Here is a 24,522-nt window from a genome sequence, read left to right as displayed (position 1 = left end):
TTAGATTTATTTTTTGAAGAAAGTGTAATCTTATAGTTTTAAAAGAATTTAAATGTAATTAACCTTTTGTTTTTATCAGACTTTTCATTTAACCAAATCAACTCTTAATTTTGGCGATTCTGTATTTTTGGTTATTGCATAAAGATTAGATAAAAGGAACTTAAATAGGAGATAATTACACTTTTATTTATTAATATTTGATATAATTACACAGTAAATTTTTTATGATTTTAGGAGATTACATCTAAAATTCTTGAAGTTTGCTTGTGTCTAACAAATAAGTCACATTTTAGTCAAAATCCACTGAATTTACTTATATTAACAAAAAATTTAAAATAAATTTATATTTACCCCGAATTGACTTATTACTGATTTATTACAAGACAAATAAATATTTTTATGACCAAATTACCCTCATATATCTTCACGCGTTATTTCATATGATGAGGTATATTTTCACCGTTATAAGGATAGTTTAGTCATAATTTTTTTTTTATATTCTATAAGTCAGTAATAAGTCAATTAAGCATAAATATCATTTTTTTTTTCAATTTTTATGTTAATATAAGCAAATTCAATAAATTTTGACTAACGGAGAAACTTATTTATTAGACGAAAATAAACTTTAGGGGTGTTAAATTTAATTTTTTAAATTATAAAAAAAATGTGTATAGTTATATTAAACCTCAAAGGATGAAACATAATTATCTCTAAATATATTTAGTCCTGGGAGAAAAAAGAATAAAAGATTTCTTAGTAAAGTACCCAAAGGAGAAAAAATTCTGCACAAATTTCCACACCCGTTTACAGTTGTGCGGACTTACAAATATCAATTGGCGAAGTCGACAATTTTCGACCCGTTTATAATCGGAAGGACGGGGGAAGAAAAGGAAAACAAAAACCAACCCAATTGGGTTAGTGCACTGTAAGCCCACCCGTTCCGCACCCGTACCCGTCTGGAAACGAAAAACCCCTTCAAAACCCTAATCCCCGTAGTGCCATTCCCGTCGTCGTCGTCGTCATCGTCATACTTCTCACTTGTCGCCCAAAATTATATTCACCGATGGCAAAAAGAAAACACAATACGCAGAATGATGATGCCGAACAGAAACAGGAAAAGGATAAACCACAAGAAAAAGCGGAAGATAAAACGGTTATAGCAGGGGAAGGAGAACAGGATGAGGAAGAGCAGAGCTTCGAAGAGTTGGGGTTGGATAGCCGTCTCATTCGTGCCCTATCCAAGAAATCAATCGAAAAGCCTACTCCAATTCAGCGTGTCGCCATCCCTCTTATCCTCGTAATTCTCTTCTTAATTAATCTTCTTAGTTTGTGTTAGTTTTTTACCTTGTTAGATTTTTCTACATTTTAAGTTTGTTTGACTGCGCGTTGACAGGAAGGCAAAGATGTTGTGGCCCGAGCGAAAACCGGCTCTGGGAAAACATTTGCGTATCTGCTTCCACTGCTTCAGAAGCTTTTTGCTGATTCACCTTCGAAAAAGAGTTCTGCTCCTGCTGCTTTCATTCTTGTTCCAACTCGTGAATTATGTCAACAAGTAATCGTCTTTGAAAACAGTTACTACGATTTTTTGGCCTTTTTCTGGCTTTGCTTATGTTATTACATATGGTCCTTTTGTTTGCTTTTTCAGGTTTATTCGGAGGCGATGTCTCTTATTGAATTATGCAGAGTGCAACTAAAAGTTGTTCAATTGACAAGCACGATGTCTCCTTCTGACTTGGTTGGTAAATCTAGTTCATCAGAATTTAATTAGTTTTATATGTTATTGCTTGCGATCAGTTTGACATATCATATAAATCTGAGGAGAGTTACTTATCATGCTTTTTCATAGAAAACATCGTTGGCTGGGTTTCCTGATATCATTGTATCAACTCCTGCTTGTGTACAAACATGCTTGTCAAGTGGCATGCTTCAAGCTAGAGCTCTTCAAGAATCACTATCAGTTCTTGTCCTTGACGAGGTCTGTATTTTCACTTTTTTCCTATTCCAACTAATTAATCCTGTGGATATTTTTAACTCACTCTAATTGGCTTGTAGAACACAAGTATTATGGAACTTCTTTTTAAAGCTTATGATGAAAAGTTGAGTTGAAAAAAAAAAAGTGTAACAGAGCATGTAGTTCAGAGAAATGGAGAGTCCTAGGATAAACTCACATGTATACCTATTAGTTTATTAATATGTTGGTTGCTTGTATCATGTATAGATATTGTAAAAGTATTTTCTTTTAAATAATTTCATTATTACACATTTCTATTGACATTCTCAATATAATAGTAGTTTCAGTGCTGTAAAACCATCTGCTTTTTCATAAAATATTAATATTCAAAATTTATTATCATGCTTGTAACATAGACATACATTGAATTACAAACATGAATTATGTGTCTGTAAGAAATAAAAAAGTTGAAAGTTTTTGTCCAAGATACTTTTCCATAATTCAGAGGATATACAAGGAATTATAGCAGTTGTCAATTATTACTATGTAAATCTATCTGAGATGAACAGTTTGTATATTTACTTAATGGATATGTGAAGTAATTTGAAATTTACCAAGATATTTAGAACTTAATTTATCATTTCAGGCAGATCTTCTCTTGTCGTATGGATATGAGGATGATCTAAAAGCGCTTACAGCTCATGTTCCAAAGCGTTGCCAATGCCTTCTCATGTCTGCTACATCAAGGTGTGTTTACTGATAATGTTGTTGCAATAACTAGGTCATAGTTATGGTGATGTACTGATGTCCTTTATACTAAGATCTGAAATCTATAATTGGACTCACTCCACTAGCGTGGCTAGAATGCTTACACACACTGACATAGACAAATACACACGCATATATCCTGAATTTGCCCTCTTCTTCTTCTTTTTTCCCCCACCCCCTTAAAACCTCCTATCTGTTTTCATCAGATCAATGTTAGAAAGTTGCTTACGATGTGTATTTCCTTCATTTGGTTATAATCTGTAAAATGAGCTGGGAACTGTGATGATTCCCTAAACTATATTTCAGAAAAAAGTGCTGCTTATTCTTGTATAAATTTTATTGTAGTGCCATGCTTTTATGTTTCGTCTGTGAGATTACTGTTTTATGCTGTTGAAACTTTTGACTTTGGTAATAATTCCTTCTGCGACCTGATCCCATTTTTGCCACAATTCAATTTGGAAGTTCATCTGACACATCTGCTTCATCAGTAGGTTTTTATCATTTTAACTAAAAACTATTACCAGTTCTGATGCCTCTATTTAATGGATATTGTTCAGTGCTGATGTTGAAAAGCTGAAAAAGCTTATTCTACATAATCCATACATTTTGACTTTACCTGAAGTGGGAGATGTAAAGGATGATATTATCCCCAAAAATGTTCAGCAATTTTATGTAAGTTTTCCTATTTTTCTCTTCAGCTTGAATAATTGCTTTGTTACTCTGGTCTCCTTATTTGTAGGTTGTTCGTTTTATATTTGTGGACTCAAAGAATTATGTTTTTTTCCTGCGAACTTCTCTTTGAAAATCTGGAGTTCCTATTGATGTTAATCTGTCTCAGTAAATCTTGCTTTTAATTTCCTTATCTGACTATGTTTGATGCAGTAAGTTTATTACTTTTGCTTTATTACTGATGTATTGTTTTTACAGATTTCATGCAGTGCCAGGGACAAGCTTGTGCACATCCTTGCCCTCTTGAAGCTGGAGCTGGTCCAAAAGAAAGTGCTCATTTTTGCTAATTCAATTGACATGAGTTTTAGACTGAAGCTGTTTTTTGAACAGGTAGACTGGTTCATTATGTTACTGCATTGTGATTATGCTATGGTATATGCTTTGTGTCTATGGAACCGAGAATATCTTCGGATTTTCGTAATTTAGGGATAGCTGAGCCTGCATATGATAAAATTTATTCGATTTAGATGTATCCAGTGTATAAGCTGCTCTCATGTCTTTGATAAACTTATGAGTTAAAAAAATACATGATTATCTAACTTGTAAAATGTAACGAATCAAAATGGCCTTCATTTGTAACATATTTGCAGTATTTACTTTGTGCCTTTTGCACTTCATACTCTTAGTTAGGGTAATGGAAGAGAAGCATTTCCAATTACCCACAATGAAGCAACTTCCATTAGGGCTGTATAGACACAAACATGCATACCATATAAAAATACACAAAGCGAAAAATGAAAAAAAATGAGAAACAAAAAGTTTACCTCTGTAATTAATTTTAGACTGTTAGTTATTTTTATATCTATAATAAAAAAGAGTAGAAAAATAACAATTTACTTTTGTATATACACAAACATGCATACCATATAAAAATACACAAAGCGAAAAATGAAAAAAAAAAGAGAAACAAAAAGTTTACCTCTGTAATTAATTTTAGACTGTTAGTTATTTTTATATCTATAATAAAAAAGAGAAGAGAAATAACAATTTACTTTTGTATATAAATTTGAACTGTTTCAGGATTTCTTTCCAACTAATAGCTGAGAGTGACTCCCCAATTTCAAGTAGGCAGATCATAGGCCAATTCATTTTTCTATGAAATCCTCAGAAGTGATTGGGGTTCCTTCTTGTATTGCCTAGTTTAAGCCTTGTCACTGTGGCTTGGACCTGGAGATGCAATGCATAACTATTTCGCAATGTCGCATATTGTAACCGTGGAAGGTTCTTGCTAATTTACTCATATGTTCTTGGAATCACGAGGCTGGTTGTGGTTTTAATTTGGCAGTTTGGGATCAAATCTGCAGTTTTAAATGCTGAGCTGCCTCAAAATTCTCGTCTACACATTCTTGAGGTACTTGTTGAAGTGTGGTGTTTGTATATTGTGGCTGAACTCAATTTTATTAATGCCCTTGCTTTTTTCATAGTGAAAATACAAATGATGTTTTGGCATCATTTTCATCTTTCTGTTTCCATTACAGGAATTCAATGCTGGTCTTTTTGATTACCTTATTGCAACCGATGTGAGTCAAACAGCAGAAGAGCATAATGATAAGGAAAGTCGTGCTCCTCGAAAAAAATCTAAAAAACATTCCAAGCGAAAGTTAGACGCAGAATTTGGTGTAGTCAGAGGAATAGACTTCAAAAATGTGCACACGGTGAGGTGCTTTGTTAACTTGTAGGCACTATACGTGCTAGCACATTGATTTTAATTTGATAGGGAGTAGACAAATTTATAATCCATATATGATTGATCTTATTTCCATTAGGTGGTCAACTTTGAGATGCCTCAAACTGCTGCCGGATATGTGCATCGGATTGGACGGACTGGAAGAGCATATAATACTGGTGCATCTGTCTCTTTGGTGAGATTCTCGATGAGTAATTTGAGCCCCATCATATAAAACTTTGACCTAGCCTACTTGCAAATTTCTTTGCCCGAAAGTAAATGGAATTTTATTGTGCTATTTCCATGATATACAATAATATGCTAGGGCTATTCCTCTGTATAATAGCTGTAGGATTCTGACATGTGCACTTTGGCATCTTATTGCTATTGGAATAGGTCTCTCCGGAAGAGATGGAGATTTTTGAAGAAATTAAATCCCTTTTGGGTGAAAGTGACAGTGTGGATTCAAAATTTATTGCTCCATTTCCATTACTTAGTAAGAATGCTGTGGAGTCCTTACGCTACAGGGCCGAGGTATTGAATCTTCTATTCACCCAAGGAAATACTTCCATGTGCAAGTCGAAAACTCCTTGAGAAATTTATTTTGTGCTATTCATGGTTGTTCCAAGAATAGGAGTTCGCTTTGTTGATTCTTTTTTGACAAATTAGTTTCACCAGAAACCTTGCTGGTATAAATCAGTACTTGTTTTCTCAATATTACACGGGATGGAATAGTTGTGGGGTAAAATTGTTCCTAAAGGTTGCAAAATCCTTAACATGTACATTTTGATTTTTAATGTATGTTTCAACTAGTTTGTAGCCTTTGTCATTGACTTCCATGAGCTCTCAAACTTCTCCACTGACAAAACCTCTGGCCAAAATTTCAGTCCTCTAGTCCTGTCAAAAGAAATTGCTTTTTTGTTGTTACAAAGAATTAAAACTGTATGCTTTATTCTATATTGGATGCTTGAACTTGAAGAATGATCCAAATTATTGCCCAATGCCTTCTTTTATAGTGAACCTCTATTGTTGAGGTGTTGCAAAATTGTGCTGTAGCCTAAGAACAAATATTTGTTATGCTTCCTTAACTACAACCTATAACTTGCTTCAATGTAAGTATTAGATGTGAATGAATGAATGCTTTTAGTTGTTGACCTATGGTGCTCGATATTTTTACATGTGAAAGTCACTCGGTTTGATTGTAATGAAAAATGCTGCTGATTGCATTTAAAAATTGTTTTCTGGGTAAAATGTGTTGGTTAAACATGTTTACAAGTCTATTCTTTATGACCAATGCTACAGAGTGCATAACATAGATCATGTCATTTACAGGATGTTGCAAGGAGTGTAACAAAAATTGCGGTGAGGGAATCACGTGCGCAGGATCTAAGAAATGAAATTCTCAATTCTGAAAAGTGAGTTATCTTCTGACAAGCTTATCTGAAAAAGAATTACTGAGGTTCTTCTGTTATCATTTTGATCTGATCCTGACTTTGTCTTTTGGACTTTGTTCAGGGATACTTTCCCAGTTCCATTATGAATCTGAATTTAAAACGTCTACATTTATTCTACGTATCTACTTTGCTAAATTAGATGGTGGGCATATTGTACATCTCTGAGGGACATCCTTTGAGTACATAATTTCTGTTAATTATTTTCATTTTATTGTTTCAGTATAAAATTTGTCATCTGCTATTACTTATGTAGATTACTACACAATCATGATTAGCTGGCAATGTATCTTTGTCTTATTGAAGCATAATAGCAAGTTTCTTATCGGAATTGGAAACTTCTACTAGTGAGTCAGGCTGATTTACATTATTGAAACAGTTTTCATTTAGACTGGGGCCTAGTTAAGTAGGAGTGAATATTTTGACTGACTCTGCAAGTTTGGATTGCTTTGACTAATTTTGTTGCTCATTTCTGAAATGTGTAGGTTGAAGGCTCATTTTCAAGATAACCCAAAGGACTTAGGTAAATGCCTACTGAAATTATGCCAGCGCTTAGTATCTTTCAATCCTTCAGTTAACTAATAACTGTTATATGATTGGTGCTCATCAGACCTATTGAAACACGACAAAGTTCTGAGCAAAAATGCACCTGCTCAGCACCTGCGTGATGTACCTGAGTACTTACTGGACCCCACAACACAAGAAGCTAGCAAGATTGTAAAGCTTGCTCGAGCTGCCATGGGAAATCCCAGCTCTACTCGCCGTAAAGGATTTAGAGGAAAATTTAAAAGAAGTAGAGATCCTCTGAAAACATTTTCTGCTGAGGTGAAATATTATCTGGCTCTTCCTGTTCACTAGTTTCCTGACAAGCAACTCCCTTCACTAATTTGAATAGTTTTATGAAATATTCCTTGTCCAAGTTAGACATGAAATGTGCTACTCTACTAGTCGGTTTGTTTATGTCTTCATTTTGAGTGTTCAGATTGTGTTTTCATATTTGTTTAGGTTCTCATGTGTAATGAGAATATGTTTGGATTGTTAATGAAATTGTGTTTTATATTGGAGTGTAGTGTCAAATCGATATATTTCCAATGAGAATGTGGATAAACAAACATGTTTTCATCATACATGTCTTTATTTGGCTGCCTGATAGTTCTTTCTCAAATCTTATTTACTTCTATAGATAGACTGGAAGTTGTTCAGTTGGAGGTTTAGGTTAATTTGTTTATTGTTGTAAATGGTCAATTTATAGCATCTTTTGGTCAACCAGTTAGTTGTAGAGCAAGCTATCACAGGATTCAGCTACTTGTTCGGTGACATTTTAAACATAATCCCATTTTTAACAAAGTCAACTTGGTCCAGGGACCAAAGCGGCCACATGGAGCTGGGATGAAGAGGAAAGGTAAAAATCAGGATGATGGTAACTGACAGAAAGCACTAAATTAATTTATTGAGGTATGATTTTCTTAGCGCGTTAAATATGCATGTGCATAACTAATGAATACTTTGACTTTGGATGCAAATAGAAAATATTCTTTTTGTATGTACTTGTCAGGATCAGAAGATGAGCTTGAAAACATACATTACATGATTGGCAAAGAGTAAGGCCATCCGCGCAATCAGCCTGAGATGGGAGGTGATTTTCTTGTGGACTACAAGACACTGGAGTGGCGCATGGTCTGTTCCTAAGCATGTGAAGTCCTGCTTCCTCTGTATCAACACCGTTGACGATCCTCTCAGCCTAAAATAATCACAACCCAAAATTTGGAAAGAATACACATGCGGCACAGTAATGTCTGTTTTGAGTCATTAAAGCTGGAGTGGATTAATTATGTTATAGACTGGAAAGTATTGGGAATTAAATTTATGAAAGATGCTTAGCTACGTCTGTCTTTAAGGGCATCATCATCATAGAGGCTGGAATTCACTATATTGTAGAATTTATACAAGATTACCATATCAATACGTTCATACACTTAAATGTTGTTTCCTTGTATATGTTTTATGATAGAATGTGCTTCGTTGGGAACAAGAGGAAACACCGGCAGGATACTTGATAAATCTTATTTCAATATTGTTGTGGACTTGTATTTGATGCCCTGCTGCGTCCAAATTTTGTTCTGGTGAAAGTTTCTTAAGCTGAAAAACAGCATAGCACGTTTGTAATAGTGATGCATATGATTATCAAATCGTTGCTGCATTTGGTATCTTTTTAATCCTTATGACACGTAATTATTATTCATAAAGATGCGAGATAACACATTGTAGAAATTTCCTAACTCACTAATATGTCCATAAAAATCAAAGCCCAAATTAACTCGATAGCACTCAAACCCGATTAATTTTCGAGTCAGCCCGTCAAATGACGAGCGGGTTGGATCAACCACCACCATAACACTCGCCGACATTTCCCCATCCTCACTTTATTTTCCGTCACGGCGGTAGCTCGGACAGTTGATAAAACGGACCTTCTGCGGCCTGTCTGTACACTCAAAGAAACCAAGAAACAATCAAATGCTAAGAACCATATGTCGCCTGCGTTCCCCACTGTCCTTAACCCCAATAAACCCCTCATCGTCATCATTAACCGACACAAGAGTAGTAGCTGCGCAATTTCCTCCCTTTCTTTCCTATTTCTCGAGCTCACCAGTTCTACAGAGAAGACAGCTCAATCACAACGAGGATGAATTCAACAGGGACCCTGATGGTCCGCCGCGGCTCTTCGTGATACAGCCCAGGATCCGGCCCGAAACCTATTTGAAGGCGAAGCTTGAGGAGGCGTTGAATCTCGCAAATTCTCTTGAACAACAGCGTGATGGGTTTTATGAGACGGAGTTTTTGGACAAAGAAATGCCACCTCATCTTATTGTTCAGAACCCTGCTGCTCGGTCTCCACGGGCGGGTGAGTCTTTCAATTATTATGTGCTCTTCAGCGTTATCTTTTTGATTTCTATTTTGAGATGTAGATGCCACTTATAGTTTTTGGAGTTGGGGGCCAAAAGTAATTGAACTTGTTCTATTGCTGGCACTGATGTGGTGTAGCTGCGAATTAGATAGCAGCCGTTGAGATGAGAATCTCTGCGGTAAAATATTTCTTAACTGATTTTTTGTTGTTTGTAGAATATCAATTAGCCTTAGTTGGTGCATGCGTCCTTCATCAGTTAAATGCAGTTCAATGAGTTGAGATTTGGAAAAGCATCCTACTTGATGTCCTACAAAACTATTGACAAGAACAAGAGCAAAATGGATCATAATGCGAAAATGAACCGTCTAAAACAGCAAAAAGGAATAAATAGTCAACCAAGTCTCCGCTCATTAGTTCAACTTAAGCTTATTTATTGTGCTTTTGGTGCTGGGCTGCAAAATGAGAGCTTTCAAAAGAATGTATTAAGCAGTTTTGGTCTATAGAACTAAAATAAGTGAATTTGCTTAATGTCTCAATTACTGAAATTGAATGCCATTACACATGCATTTTTATCTAATTATCAAAGACTATTGGATATAACTTAACCGCATTTACTTGTAATGATGTTGCAGATACATATTTTGGAGTTGGGACGGTGGACACTGTTAAGTGCCACATAAATAATTTGGAATCTAAGGTGGGACGTTTCGTGTTTGAACTCAAGTTGTTTATCTAAAAAATGTCCCCATAACTGGTTTACATAATTGAAATAAATATTGTCTTTTTTCTTTCTACTGTCAGGATGGGGTGGATGCCGTTTTTGTGAATGCTATTCTTACTGGTATTCAGCAAAGGAATCTGGAGGCAAGTATTTGATGATAAGTCGTGATTTTGATTGCTATCTGATTTGTAAATATAATTTCGTGTGCCACGAGTTTGCATGTAAGTGATCGTTGTGTTGATTCCCTGTTTTCATTCTTTCACAGCGAGCCTGGGGAAAACCTGTTCTGGACCGTGTTGGTCTCATAATAGAGATTTTTAATGCTCATGCTCAGACAAAGGAAGCTAAACTACAGGTATTATTGGATTTCACTGTAATCTTTCCATTTTTCGTGAACAGATGACATTCGGTTTTTAGCCATTTTATGTCATTTATCAATTTACAGGCTGAGTTAGCAGCTCTGATGTACAAGAGAAGCAGGCTTGTTCGAGTTCGTGGTCCTGATGGGCGTTATACATTTGGTGGCATCGGGGAAGCTGAAGTTGTTAGTGCCAGAGGGTGAGTTGGATGAAGCTTCAATTAGGAAATTTCTCAGCTGCTGTTGTGTACCAGAAAATCATGTGGTTGTTTAGGGACCAATCTCCTTTCCAGTTGCTAAGAATGTCTTTGCATATTGCTCCTGCAGAGGAAATTATATCATTGAGCTATAATAATTTCATTATTAGATTTCTCATGTATGCATTTATCATTTGCAGGAGAGGAAGTGGAGGGCGTGGTTTTATAAGTGGTGCTGGAGAAACTGAACTTCAGCTTCAACGGCGAAGGTCTGCTAAATATTTAATCATGAAGTTTATTGCTTCCTCGATTATAGTATATCTTCCTACTTGGACAGAATTTCTTGTACTAAGTGTGCTAGATTTCTCTATTTTCTTTAATTTAGAGGGGCATTAACATGGAAGTTTGGATTTCTTCTGTTTGATGCATACACATTGACCTCCTTTCTGATGCTTATTTTCGTTTAGTTACGGTTTGTCAACGGAGTTGGTTAAACTTCAGTACTTTGTATTATTCTGATGATATTACTTGAAATTATCATGCATGCTATTATTTTCTCTCATCTTTGTGAATTGGAGATGCTTCTCACATTATATTTTCATAGTATTTTATCTCAAGGGATACTGTTGCACAATGAGCTCTTTCAGAAAGATTCATTCATGGGTAATTCTGAAAATGCAGTGTGCAATTGAAAAGCCTACTGACTTGGATACCTCTCTTGGCATGAAACATTTCTTTGTGAAAGTGTGGACTCGGGCATGTATTTTGTATCAATTAACTTTGGTGTTTCAGAATCTTGGATCGGAGGAGGAAACTGTTATCTGATATCCAAGAAGTTCGAAGAACTCGAGCCATGCAGCGCGCTGCTCGAAAAAGACAGGGAGGGACACTGGGGCAAGAAATTGCTACTGTTGCTGTTGTTGGCTATACAAATGCTGTAGGTGGCTCATACGTGTCTTTATTCTACAGTTGTTTCAGCTAGAGCAATGCGATATCAAATATTTGTTTCCCTACCTCTTTTTCCAGGGAAAGTCAACGTTAGTTAGTGCACTCTCAAACAACTATCTTTTTTGTGATGACCGGTAAGTCAAAAGCACTACCGTTTCTTATTAGTGTTTTACATTGTGGATTGCTGATATCACTTTTAGCAACACTTCAATTTTATGCGTGTGTGTGTGCACATGTTAGCACACAGTCATCTTATGCAACATGCCAACTTAGTTTAATGCCAACTGTTGTCTCTTACATTGGCGGTCTTTATGTCAGACTGTTTGCAACAGTTGATCCGAAGCTAAGCAGTGTTATTCTTCCATCAGGGTAATACTATTATCTACTGGCTATCGTATTAGTGTTATTCATTTGTGCCGCTGGCAAAGTTTCTTGTCTGGTTATTAACTGAATGTCTAATGTTTAGGAGGAAAGTGCTGCTTAGTGACACTGTTGGGTTTATATCAGACTTGCCTGTTCAGGTAGCTAAAGTGCCATGCAGAAAATGTTTTCTCTATTGCTAACATGTTATTTGTCATCACCAAGGTCTCATTTTGCAGCTAGTGGAAGCATTTCATGCTACCTTGGAAGAGGTTGTTGAAGCTGACCTCCTTGTGGTATGAAATCAATAATGTCTTTCCTCTCCCTATTAGCAAAAGTGGGTATAATTCTGTATGTTTAGATTTTTTAGAAATTTCGCAGCATGTGCTGGATTCAAGTGCTCCAAATATTGGAGAACACCGGGAAACTGTCATGCAAGTTCTTGGGAGGATAGGGGTGTCTGAGGAGAAGCTCCAGAACATGATTGAAGTTTGGAATAAGGTAGAATTGCCTCTGTCTCATGCTTGTTTTGAATCTGCATACAATCCACCGACCTCCCAAAACTTCCCATGATATATGGAAAATGTAGAAAACAACTTCATCTGTGTATACACAAAGTTTAGAAAGCAAGAAAAATCACCAGTACAGGGGAGAAATATGCATCCCAAAGTAATAAAAAAGCCTAGGGAAAAGCTTGGTTTTATTTTGAATAGTTTCGGGAAAATATTTTTGGTGATGAATAAGGCATTTTGGAAAGTGAAAGCAAACGCTCCCTAGTTGGAAGCAAAAGAGAGATAAACATGAGAACTTACTCGTCTGTTCCCGAAACTTCCTTCAGGTTGATCTTCTACCAAAGGAATTTGATCTAGGTGAAATTGGTGGAGGAGGTTATGCCAGCAGTTTCTCAGGTGAAGAAGATGCTGAGTTGACAGGTCAACATGATAATGACCAAGATATTGAAGCTGAGCCATCAGGAGATATTAAAGATGCCATTTATCAAGAACAGTTTGATGACTCTGATGATTGGCTCTCCTGTGAGGATGGGCAAGACTCTTGGGTAGAGTATGATGGTCTGTCCATTGGATGCGAGACTGTGAATTGCCAACAAACTGAGTTCTCAAGGGATTGGAGGCCCGCTGTTAAAGGTTCTCTATCTCAATCAGAATCCAATGGCCATGTCAAAACATCTGCAGTAACTGGAGTTGGTTTACAAGAATTACTAGAGCTAATTGATGAGAAGTTGGGACCTTCTCGAGTGGTGGAAAGGAGCATCTTTGATCGAAAGTGGAGACCTCCTCGCAGAGAAGATGACGAGGTAGCAGTTGAGCAATAGCAAAATGTACATGAAAACTATCTTGAATAATGCTGGATTCGTAATTTTGACTTTGTCCGTGTTATTTTCTGGAGAGAGCATAGAGCAGCAGATACAGGAGGCTGATGTCTAATATCACTCGTCACTCTCTGTATAGAGCCGGAGCAACAGGATGTTTGAACTGCAATCACCTAAGTCTTTCTTGCAAGATGAAAGTCTTTCAGCTGTCCTGTCAGCAATAGATATTTAACTTATGGATCCAGTGCCTCGGATGGTGAGAGGAAACGAGGTTCTGGATATTATAATTGCTTGGTTGGAGACTGACAAGTTAAAAACGATATAATGAGCTGATGATTCTCAGAATATTCGTGGAGAAGAACAGACTTGGATGAACCTTACAGGTTAGATGTTTTCACAGTACAGATAAAGCATTAGTTTCCTTATCGACGAATGGTAAGGCAGGTGTAGAATATGTTGGTGGCGTGTACTAATCCATATTGTGTTAGTTATATCTTGTTTCATGGAGTTTGTATGGTAAATGAAAAATGAGCTTGTTGGTGGCGTGTGCTAATCCATATTGTGTGTGTTATATGAGTAAAATGTTGTGCATGTGGCATTGAGCCCGCGTTTGGTTCTTCGTTACAGTTACAAATCTTTTGAAATACAAAATGTTTAATTAACTTACTTCCCTGTCAAAATCGATCTTTCTGTAAAATTTACTGCTACTTTTGCTCCGAATTCAAATGGTTTTAATCAATGTTTATTACCTATATATCAATGTCAAGTAGGCAACTACTTGACGACTCCGATTTCTTGTAAATACATGAATTGCAATACATGATTTTGTTGGTCGCTAAACGGGAACATGGATGATCACGACTTACAGGTTTATAATCCAATGATCGTGATCGTCTAGAAAACCGTTCAAAAAGTTAACTTTAGAAAGGTAATGAAAATACCAAGGCTAGAATTTACTTGGGAAACACGAGATGTTTGGCCATTTTTGAGCATTGATTCTGAACAACGATTACAATTCCAGGGAAAATGTTGGTGCAGCTTCATAGTAAGGTTTTGATGGTTGCCATCCACTTTCCACAGTATACTGGAACCAGCACTTCTTTTAATCTGCTATAATAATATTTTTCAGGTTCGTTAAGTGAAACAAGAAAATGTAAAATGCTTCGATGGCTCAGTGTTTGTTGGGGTAGATAAATTCATCCCCAGCTTGGATTTCCAGCTACATTACAGACCCGACAGCAATAGATTATATGCAAATTCCGGAAGCAGAAAAGACTGGCAACCACGTTACTAACTTCAAATTTCTCTTCATCTTCGGCGTCGCTTGGTTTTTCTTTATAATATGACGGGAAGAAGAAAACTTGACTCACCAGAAATTCCCACAGGAGCATTGACCATCTTTAAAGAGGTGAAATCTATGGCAATCTCTAACAGTGATTTCCCTTCTAGTGATAGAAGATACTATTTTAATAGCATTATGACAGTCCCCGCATATTCTCAAGTTCTTCATCACCAGTAAAGGAACATTGAGTTTGGTTGATAATAGCCCAAATGCGATGGCCAGTTTCTCACTGTGATGCCTCACAATCGTCTCCTTTTCGTCTTCCCTTAATCCATCATCTCTAGCTGAAACCCATCTCACGTCAGGCACGTAGCCAGCTAGCTTGATTTTCTTTGACATCTCTTCCCAGAACTTGTAAATCTTCTCTATCATCGGATGCGATTTATCTTCTGCGACAAATACATGAATCCTCTTGTCCACCTCAATCCAACTGCAACCTGGCCTTCTCTTCACCCCTTTGTCTCTCATGTATCTTTTGATCCTCGCCACTTCTTCCCATCTGTTGGCTCTGGCATACATGTGTGCGAGCGTAACATATGGGGATGCATTTGAAGGGTCCAGCTGAAGACACTGGCTGGCAGCCTTCTCCGCCAGCTCCATGTTACCATGAGTTCTGGAGGCCCTAAGTAAAGATGCCCAACCCATGATGCTAGGATCATATGGCATTGTCTTAATAAGCTTCTCCGCCTCGTCTAGTTTTCCCGCTCGGCCCAGAAGGTCAATCATGCATGTATAGTGTTCCGCCTCCGGTTCTATCTTAAACTTTTCCGTCATTAGACGGAAGTACCTGTGTCCATCCTCAACTCTCCCAGTATGAGCACAGGCAGAAAGAACCGATACAAAGGTTATACTTGTAGGAGCAATATTTTTCTCAAGCATTCGTTCAAAAATTAGTAATGCTTGGACCCCAAGACCATGCTGAGCATAGCCTGCAATCATGGAATTTAGTGACACGTTATTATGCTCTGGCATCCTATCAAATAGCCTCCTTGCATCCTCCAAATTCCCACACTTGGAATACATTGCAACCAGGGCATTGTTTATTGAAACTCTGTTTGACGGGATATCAGATTTGATGACCAATGAGTGTATTTGTTTCCCTTGGGAAGGAGATGACATTTTAGCGCAAGCACAAAGTACACAAACGAAGCTACAGTCATCAGGGAGGTTTCCAGCTTGCTGCATCTCCTTGAAGCAACTGAGAGCCTCTTCTGAGAACTCGTCATGCAGGGAATATCCAGAAATCATTGTATTCCAAAGAACCAAATCAGGATGAGGAATATCCTGAAACACCTTTCTGCTGTCTAACATGTGACCACCACATTTTGAATATAAATCAATCAAACCACTCCCAACGTGCGCATTTCTATGAAACCCCATCTTGACCATCTGACCATGAAATTGCATCCCACCAAGCAAATCCTCCATGCTAGTATACGCACTTAAGACACTAGCCAATGTAAACATGTCCACATACAACTCCCGACGGACCATTTCTTGATACAATTCCAGCGCTTTCAACCCTTCTCTCTGCTGTCCGTATGCCACAATCATCGAGTTCCAGGACACCTCGTCTTTAACCTCACCCATCTCGCGGAACACCCTTTCAGCCCCGTGAAAGAACCCGTTTTTACTATACCCGGAGATCAAAGCATTATTAACTGAAGTATAACTATGAAACCCACCCGAAACAACCCTACTATGCAACTGCTTCACCAATCCAATGACTTCACCGGACGCGGTAATGGCCGCAGAGAAGGTGAACCCATCCATTGCCAAACCAGATTCTCGCATACTCAAAAAGAGTTTCAGCGCTTGTGAAACATTACCGCATTCAGCATAGGCAGAAATGAGGGTGTTGTAGGAGATGAGATCCGGTTCCGGAATTTCATCAAACAATTGCTGCGCAAAATGGGGCAACGATTCTCTGGCATAGGCAGCAATCATGACGTTGAAGGAGAAGACATTGGGGTCCGGGGTGGCGTCGAAGGCCTTCCGGGCGGCGGGGAGACGGCCGGATTTGGAGTAGAGGAGAATGAAATGATTGGAAATATACGTAATCCGTGGGACAAGAGACTTGACATAAAGTGTGTGCAAGCATTTGCCGGTTGTCAGGTCGCTTTGCTCTATACATGCTCTCAAAATTTGGCGGAAATTCTTGAGGTTCCATGAGATTTGCATCATTTCGGACATAAAGAGGAACCATACTGTACTTGTACGCTTGTACCTACATTTCTATTTGGTTGTGTGTTTGGACTTGAACTACTATTATCTATACTTTGATTAAAAAATACCACTTTTTGGTGTTCAATTTTTTTCTTTCTACACCTACGCATTTTAATATTTTTCAACTATCTATAAGTGGTAAAGATTTTTTTGAATAGTTATTTAGTTTTAATTAATATCTTTGTTTTTCATTCCCCGAATTCAATTTTTTTAAAATTATTTAATTATTATCATAACATTTCCATATTATTAAAAAATTTAATAAGTGAGATTTAATTATTTATATTTTATTTAAAAAATTTTGTACACATATATTGAATACGCCGCACACAGACTTAATGTTTATATGATCAACAAATAGGCGATAATAAATTAAACACAACTTCTAATATGTCAATTGTATGCTCTTCTATTGGGAAAACATGTTCTGTTTATTCCTTCCATTTTATTCAATTATTAGTTGAATCAACCTTTAAAGTATTTGGATAAATAAAAGATTAGAGTATTTAACAAAATAAGATTATATAATGATTGAAAACCCAACAAATCAATTTATTGCCCTTTTTTTTGGGTGGGGCTCCCGTTACATGAAGGGTAAAAATGAAATACTAATAAAATTATGAATATGTTTATATTTGTTAAAATAAAAAATTCAAAAAATCTTACAAAAGAATGGGTTGAATTGACATTCTTTTTAAAGAGCTATAAGATTTTACATATCTTATTTTGAAATTTTATAAACTCTTTAGAAAAAAAAGAATCTATTAAATACTTATTGTAAAACTTATAAGTATTCAAATATTTTATAAGATATTATGAAAAATTTATAAGGTCATCCAAATGCCTTGGTAATACTTGTTCTGAATATTAAGGTGTCTAATATAGTTGTAATTGAATATGAAAGTTGGGATACGATATGACATAATACCAAAATGAAAAAGTTAACATACAAGTATTAACGGGCCGAATCATATTCAAGTTGGGAGATGTAATCTGTTGATCGGAACGGAGTTCAGAAATCCAAAAAGACTTGGGCCTCAAGTAATGAGCGAGCCCAAGTCCAAGTCTCCGTACTAATTTCATTGTGTAATCACATAAAAATCCTACATATTTAGCTGCAGAGTTTACAGTGAGCAGCAGACAGACCAATGAACATGGGTGGGGGAAGCAATTGCTGGCTTTTAGGACAACTTTTGTAATTAGCTAGGAAGAGAAATAAAGGTTAAAGGGGCTATAATTCCTCGACTTTTTTCTGATGTATTAGGACAAGCAGTTTAGGTGACAATTGGGGGGTAGGGGTAAGGCTAGCTACTACACATTTCTAACAACTTGCCCACTTCAATGTCCAGAATTGGCAGCAGCTTGCTTGCTTCCTCAGTGGCAGCACACACCCACATTCACATATATACATATGCTCAACTTGTAAATAATCATTGCTTCTCATTCATCGTCGTCCTATCTTTACTTCTTTCACAGGGAAACCGGACAATTTAATTTTTCAACTTGGCCTAACGTGATTGGTAAGGTTGATGCTTTTGATTGTGAGTTGAGTGCTACCATGTTTTCTTGTTTTATTTGAACATATTTATTAATTTGTATCACTGGCGGTTCCCTACATTCAACATAAGAGTACCAACACCGCTCTTTAATCATTTAAGGGATCATTAGTGTTTCTCTTCTTTGATACAAATCTGTTCCTTTCTGGACAATAAATCGTGGTATTTCTCCAGACAACATGACCCCAATTTCCTCCTCATTTCCCAAACATTGTCCTCCGAATACCTTCAAATTGAATCCTAGCTATTGATATAAATTGCTAGTGGAAAGAACATAGTATATAGCTAAAAAATATTTGAATTTTGATGAGAAACGATAACTATATTTCATTACATCAATTAATAATTCCAACCCTCCATTAATAATCAATAATTACAGAGAATTATGATAATGATGAGTTCATTTGAATTACAAACTCGTGATCTATCTTTAATTACATAGTATGAGACTCATCGAATATTGTATGTGAACTGCAACAAGTCAGAGTGGCGTATAGAGGTTCGAATGTACAGAACAAATAAAGTCATCACTGTCAAGCGGAGCTGGAACAGTCCCATCTTGTACTAATATGCCATAAGGGCTAAGATACGAATGAGTAAATTGGGAATGTAGGTGTCTGGAATGAATGGATAGACCAAATAATTCTGTAGAAACTTGAGCTCCATACTAAGACCTTTTGATGTTAGAGTTGGGTACACTACATTTGCGATTGCTGCTTCTGATAACCAATTTGTACATGTATGGACAAATTCTTGGCCATTCCCAAAGAAACATGGAAGACCAGAACTAGCTTGCATGGACCTTAAATCATAAATGACATCATTTCAAAGTTCATGACATTTTGCAGTCTCAAATGGGCTTATTTTTTCTTTTTTCTTTTCTTTCCCTCTCTGATAGTTATGAATTAATGGGGTAGCTTTAGTAGATAGATACGATAATGTAATGGGAAACTTTGGTACGATTAAGTTAGAACGTTTCTTGTTTGCTAAGATGTATATACGTATGGAGTTCTACAATTTTGACTCAGAAAATATCCCGATGCCAGGTGTTGATTTTGAGGTGGTCTCATAGATATTAGCGGGTCGAATTTTTTATTTCATATTAACTTGCTTCATATATTTCATTTAATATATGCTGCAAAATCACATCATTTATTTTATTAAGAAAAGATTTTATATATGTAGTACACACACATGTATATATATATATATATATTAAATGAAACAAAAAAATGTAATAAGATTCACTACAAAATAATATAAAATTAGCGACAAAAAAAATCAAGAGACAATTTTAATATTATCGCTAATTTCATACATTTAATGACAAGAAGTTTTATTTTGTAATAGTAAATTTCATGATTTAATTATAATTATTGTTATTCTGTAAAAAAGTATTATTAGCAAAAAATAGTGATAAAAAGTAGTGTATAAAGTTGTCATTAAATACGATTAGCGATACGTCTATGTGATAACCTAATGGCAATAAATAATTACTATCACTATTATGTTGTCACTAAATTGTTATTATGAATGTATCACTAATTATAATTAATGACAATTTTATATACAATTCTTATCTCTAATATATAACTATATAGTGATAAGACAAAAATTATTGTCACTTAATATATAATTTTAGTGATAATTTTAAAATTATTATTTGATATTTTGTCACAAATATTATATTTTTTTTGTAGTGATTTGAAATAGATAATCTAATTGGAAATACTAATTCATTTCTAGATTGAATTTCGCGAATTGGTTGATGACATGAGTACTTAATTTTTCAACTTCATTTCATTGAAGGGATAATAATATTATTACAGTTAATTAAACTAAATAAACAACATAAGGGAAAATCTATTCCATTAATTTTGAATTAATCTTTACAACACTATAAAAAAATTGATTACTCTCTATATTACCAACGTGCTAGTATAAACTAAAACCGTAGTTGGTATATAATCAAATAAATCAACATAAAACTATTAAATTTTGATCATATAGTTAATTAATATTTATCATAATTTTAACTATGATTAAAATAATAATTTTTAACTATATATTACTCATGTTTTGATCTTGTCTGTTGAGACAAGGGCCAATAGTGCACTATTGTAAAGTTGCGGTTAATTAATATATCTTATAATTTTATACTTTGACCATAATAATTAACAATAATAAAATATTATATTTTTTTTGAATTGTCAGATGCTAAAATTAAAAAAAACAATATTATGCTGGGAATAAGCTTAATTTTTTTTAATTCTTAAATTATTTTCAACTCTTTATTTCAATTTAATGTGCCTATTTAATTTAAGGTTTATTGTCTATAATTATGATAATTTAATTGTGAACTTATGAAGTTTAATAAGTATTTTATTGTTACAATTTATATATTTAAATGACCTATTTATAATTGAATTTATTATGATTTTATAAGTTTTTGTTAGGCAATTAAATTTATCATAATGGTCAAATTATTCACAATTATTTATAGCGCTGTTACCTTCTTTATTTCACACATTAAGAGATTCTTCATGAGTTATGAGAAAAGATATATTTTATACTCCCACAAGTCTTTTAGAATTTATAGGATGAGAATAAGTGTTGTTCCTCTCATTCCATGCAACTTTATAATTCTGTACATTGTGATAAATTATTATATTAATTTCGTTGCATATTATCATACTATATCCCTAATTTTTTTTGTAGTGATTAATATAATTTTATGTGTAATTATTTGGAGACATAATTATAAATACAAATTACACATTATCCATTAACATAGTATTGAATTGGAATCTTATTATACTTGAATTGGGTTTTCTTGAAATGATAAGAGTTATATCCCTAGCGTGCCGTGGAAGAACATAAACACCACAGAATTAGGTAGGCATTGGAAGTTGAAAGAAACTACGGACAAGAATTTTACCAAGTGAAGTCGTCGATGTGATTTGTCTAGAAATAACGGAACAAAAATCAGCTGGCCTCCACTACAAATTTGAAAGTGATATTTCTCGTGCCAAATTTTTCTCAAGAAGTCAGTTTACAGCTAGCATGTAAGAAAATCGAATTTCCACAAGGCACAAACTGTATCCCCACATAGTACATCCGTAGTTCAATCTCAGAAGTAGCTTCTAATTACGTGATCTGCATTGAGGTCCTTAACAATGTGGCAATGATTTGGTGGAGACTTGACCATGTCTTGATAAGTATTTTAAATTAGACTAATAAAATTGACCTATGGATAAATCATTGAATTAATTAAGGTGGCCACAACTAAAACCCTCTAAAATTTGAGTCACTTTAGAATAAGAAGTTATAGAGGATCCAGAATGTGTTGGTTATGTGTCCAGTGAATAATCGTTGGATGGACTTTGAATCAACAACTGACAAATTGGGTCGTTGGTGTTTTCCAGCATTTGAAGGGCATTTTGGTCTTTTAGACAGGTTCGATGTATTAACCCTATCATTATGTATCTTTGTCCTATATATACTTAAGTTACGAATTAAGGATTCAAAATTAAAAAACTTAAAATCTATAATAATAAATTCATATTAAATTTTGTCTAGATATTTTCACCTCACAAAATGTTTTAATTTCTCCCTCAAATTCATTATTACGTTGGGGTCGTTTGAAATTCTTAACTCAAAATCATTTATCAAATTACTAACAAAAGAATATATTAGTAACAAATTGTATAGCGATAATGTCCAAATTATCGTTAATACGGGTAAAAGCTGGATTTTTTTCTTAGCCCCAATACCATTTAAGAAAATTTAATCGGTCGCAATAATTTTATTTAAGTTGTCGGTAAGGTAATTAATTAGTCATACATGTATGTGGCAATTAAATAGTATATATTAATTAGTAATATATGGATGCTACTTATCACGAACAGATAAAATCAATACAAAAATTTAAATTTTAACTAAAATTAATAATTATCATAATTTTAGCTATGTCCAAAACAATACTAGCTATAGCTTTTTAGTCATGGTAAATATTTTGGCAGCATGCACCTATAGAACAACAATTAAATATTATTGCACAGTCGTAGTTAATTAATATTCATTATGATTTTTAATTTTTGTAATTAATCATGACAAAAAAATCATATATATATATACATATATATTTTAATATATGCATAATTTCTAACGATTTATATTCCTTGCGGTTTCCGTCTCCCAAATCCTCATGTTTGACTAGAAAATATGAAGGTTTAAGGCACAGGTGCATAGACTTAAAACAAGAATAAAACATCCATTGTTGGTTAAGGAGCCGAATTTCTTGCACGACTTTGGTGCAAGTCAACAGCTGATTGGTGAACAAATTTACGTTAACTCAAGTTTCAAATGCATTTACGTGCTGTATTGTTTCAGAATCAGCTGCTTACACGGTCAAGTTGGTATGTGTAACTCTCGTTGACCTTCAACTTCCCTTTTATTACAACCATAGTTGAGAAAACTTTGCTCCCAACTATGTATTAATGTGGAAAGATAAATCATACTAAAAACGAAATATTTTTTCTCACACTAAAACAAAGTTATTTCAATTTTAGTATTCTCATACATTTATACACATATAATGTAAAATATACAAACTAAAATCAACTGAAGTGAGATGTGACTATCAAACCTATAAAACTATCACTTTAATATTAAAAGAAATATGATTTTTCACTCATCATGGTTAATGGTAAAAAATCATGACGATTACTAATTAATATCTGTAGCATAATGGCTATATATTATCTGTTGTTTCTACAAGCGAAATTAAAATATTTGCCACAATTAAAAATTGTGGTAAATAGTTTGTTCATAGGTAAAATCATCGCAAAATATTGATTAACTTTGATCAAGACATAAGTTTTCGCATTGAGTTTGTTTCGTCATGATAGATAGTATTGATTTACTACTATTTGAACTGTAGTGATATGCAATATAACATAATTAATTTTTTATAGTGCAACTTTATTATATGATGATTGTGCATGTGTCTACATACTCAACATCGTGATAATTTTGTTGTATTATGTAATTCTAACATTTTTACAAAATTTCAAACTTGCAAATTCGAAAAATAGGAAGTGTATCTGTATATAATCATTAATTAAAGGCATGAGGGGGGGTGGGAGAGGGCCTACTTTATTTAATAGGAGGGAGCAAATGGTCCATATTTGTGTCTCATGGGAAGTCTTTGTAAGGGATGGACTTAGTGTGGGAGTCATGTTAGATGTCACCATAAACAACCCCTTTAAGGGTCCCCTGATAAATTCTAAATTTTATTTCTTTTTTTTTTTTGAGGGGGGGGGGGGGTGGTCAATGGTGGGGTACTTCAAATAAGGGTTTCACATGCCCCTAATCACCCTTCTCCCACAACAATCCACGTGGCCCCTCTCAATCATTTAAGTCCATAATTCCAAGGTACTAAGATGCAGTTTACCAAAGTTCTAGTAACCTAATCTTGATTTTCTTGTTATTTAGCATGAGAATTTTTTTTTGAAAAAAAAAAAACAGTGAATTGGGCATTTCTAATTGAAATATTTATTGCTGTTGACGAAGGAACAAGCATGTGCTTTTGTTAGGATTCGACATGTGAATAGAATTCAAGTCCCATATGCCTAAATTATTACCTAAGTAGCAATGGTAATAGGAAGCAAGATGGTCCATGCCCCCAAAGTCAAATGTTCTTAGTATTCAACATTTTTCCATGATTGATCCCAATCGGCAGTTTTAAATGTCAAAATGCATTAAGTTTGACTTAATTAATTAATACATATTAATTAGTAGTATATATTAAAAAGATAATATCAAGTTTAATTAAGCAAGCTTTATTAATAGAGATCAGTTGAATATTCACTCAATTAAGTGTTTACCAATTCAAGGATAACTCTGACTAGTTGGTTACTTAGAATCAAACGTATTGAGAATTGGTCAGGTAAGATGATTAATAATATATGAGTTTTGTAATGATCTAACATATTTGTCATAGTTTTTAATTG

General features: G+C 34.8%; 3 protein-coding genes across 4 annotated transcripts; 2 read left to right on the top strand and 1 right to left on the bottom strand.

Annotated features, from left to right (window-relative positions):
• Positions 1–832: 832 nt before the first annotated feature.
• Positions 833–8,658, top strand: LOC105177848 (P-loop containing nucleoside triphosphate hydrolases superfamily protein). 2 transcript variants are annotated; one of them, XM_020699321.2, is made up of 16 exons: positions 833–1,297; positions 1,394–1,552; positions 1,646–1,735; positions 1,847–1,975; positions 2,598–2,698; positions 3,277–3,391; positions 3,647–3,778; positions 4,734–4,799; positions 4,927–5,103; positions 5,215–5,310; positions 5,511–5,648; positions 6,447–6,529; positions 7,051–7,088; positions 7,176–7,390; positions 7,928–8,020; positions 8,127–8,658. In XM_020699321.2, the coding sequence occupies exons 1-15, from the start codon at positions 1,064–1,066 to the stop codon at positions 7,991–7,993; spliced, it is 1,839 nt and encodes a 612-aa protein (XP_020554980.1). In that variant the 5' UTR covers positions 833–1,063; the 3' UTR covers positions 7,994–8,020; positions 8,127–8,658. The 2 variants fall into 2 exon arrangements, with proteins under 2 accessions (XP_020554980.1, XP_011099415.1); XM_011101113.3 differs by having other exon boundaries at positions 834–1,297; positions 8,121–8,658.
• Positions 8,659–8,858: 200 nt separating this feature from the next.
• On the top strand, positions 8,859–13,939 carry LOC105177849 (GTP-binding protein, HflX). Its single transcript, XM_011101114.3, has 13 exons — positions 8,859–9,467; positions 10,103–10,167; positions 10,272–10,334; positions 10,457–10,546; positions 10,637–10,749; positions 10,947–11,015; positions 11,539–11,683; positions 11,773–11,828; positions 12,013–12,063; positions 12,161–12,215; positions 12,294–12,350; positions 12,436–12,555; positions 12,893–13,939. Exons 1-13 carry the CDS (start codon positions 9,080–9,082, stop codon positions 13,385–13,387), a joined length of 1,767 nt encoding a protein of 588 aa, XP_011099416.1. The 5' UTR covers positions 8,859–9,079; the 3' UTR covers positions 13,388–13,939.
• A 441-nt stretch (positions 13,940–14,380) lies between these two features.
• On the bottom strand, positions 14,381–17,032 carry LOC105177850 (Pentatricopeptide repeat (PPR) superfamily protein). Its single transcript, XM_011101116.3, has one exon. The coding sequence runs from the start codon at positions 16,917–16,919 to the stop codon at positions 14,751–14,753; it is 2,169 nt and encodes a 722-aa protein (XP_011099418.1). The 5' UTR covers positions 16,920–17,032; the 3' UTR covers positions 14,381–14,750.
• Positions 17,033–24,522: the final 7,490 nt, after the last annotated feature.

The sequence above is a fragment of the Sesamum indicum genome, linkage group LG9 (assembly GCF_026168435.1).
Source record: "Sesamum indicum cultivar Baizhima isolate 11 linkage group LG9, ASM2616843v1, whole genome shotgun sequence".
NCBI lineage: Eukaryota > Viridiplantae > Streptophyta > Magnoliopsida > Lamiales > Pedaliaceae > Sesamum > Sesamum indicum.
Note: the sequence above shows the minus strand (reverse complement) of the source record. Positions and strands in the feature narration are given on the sequence as shown.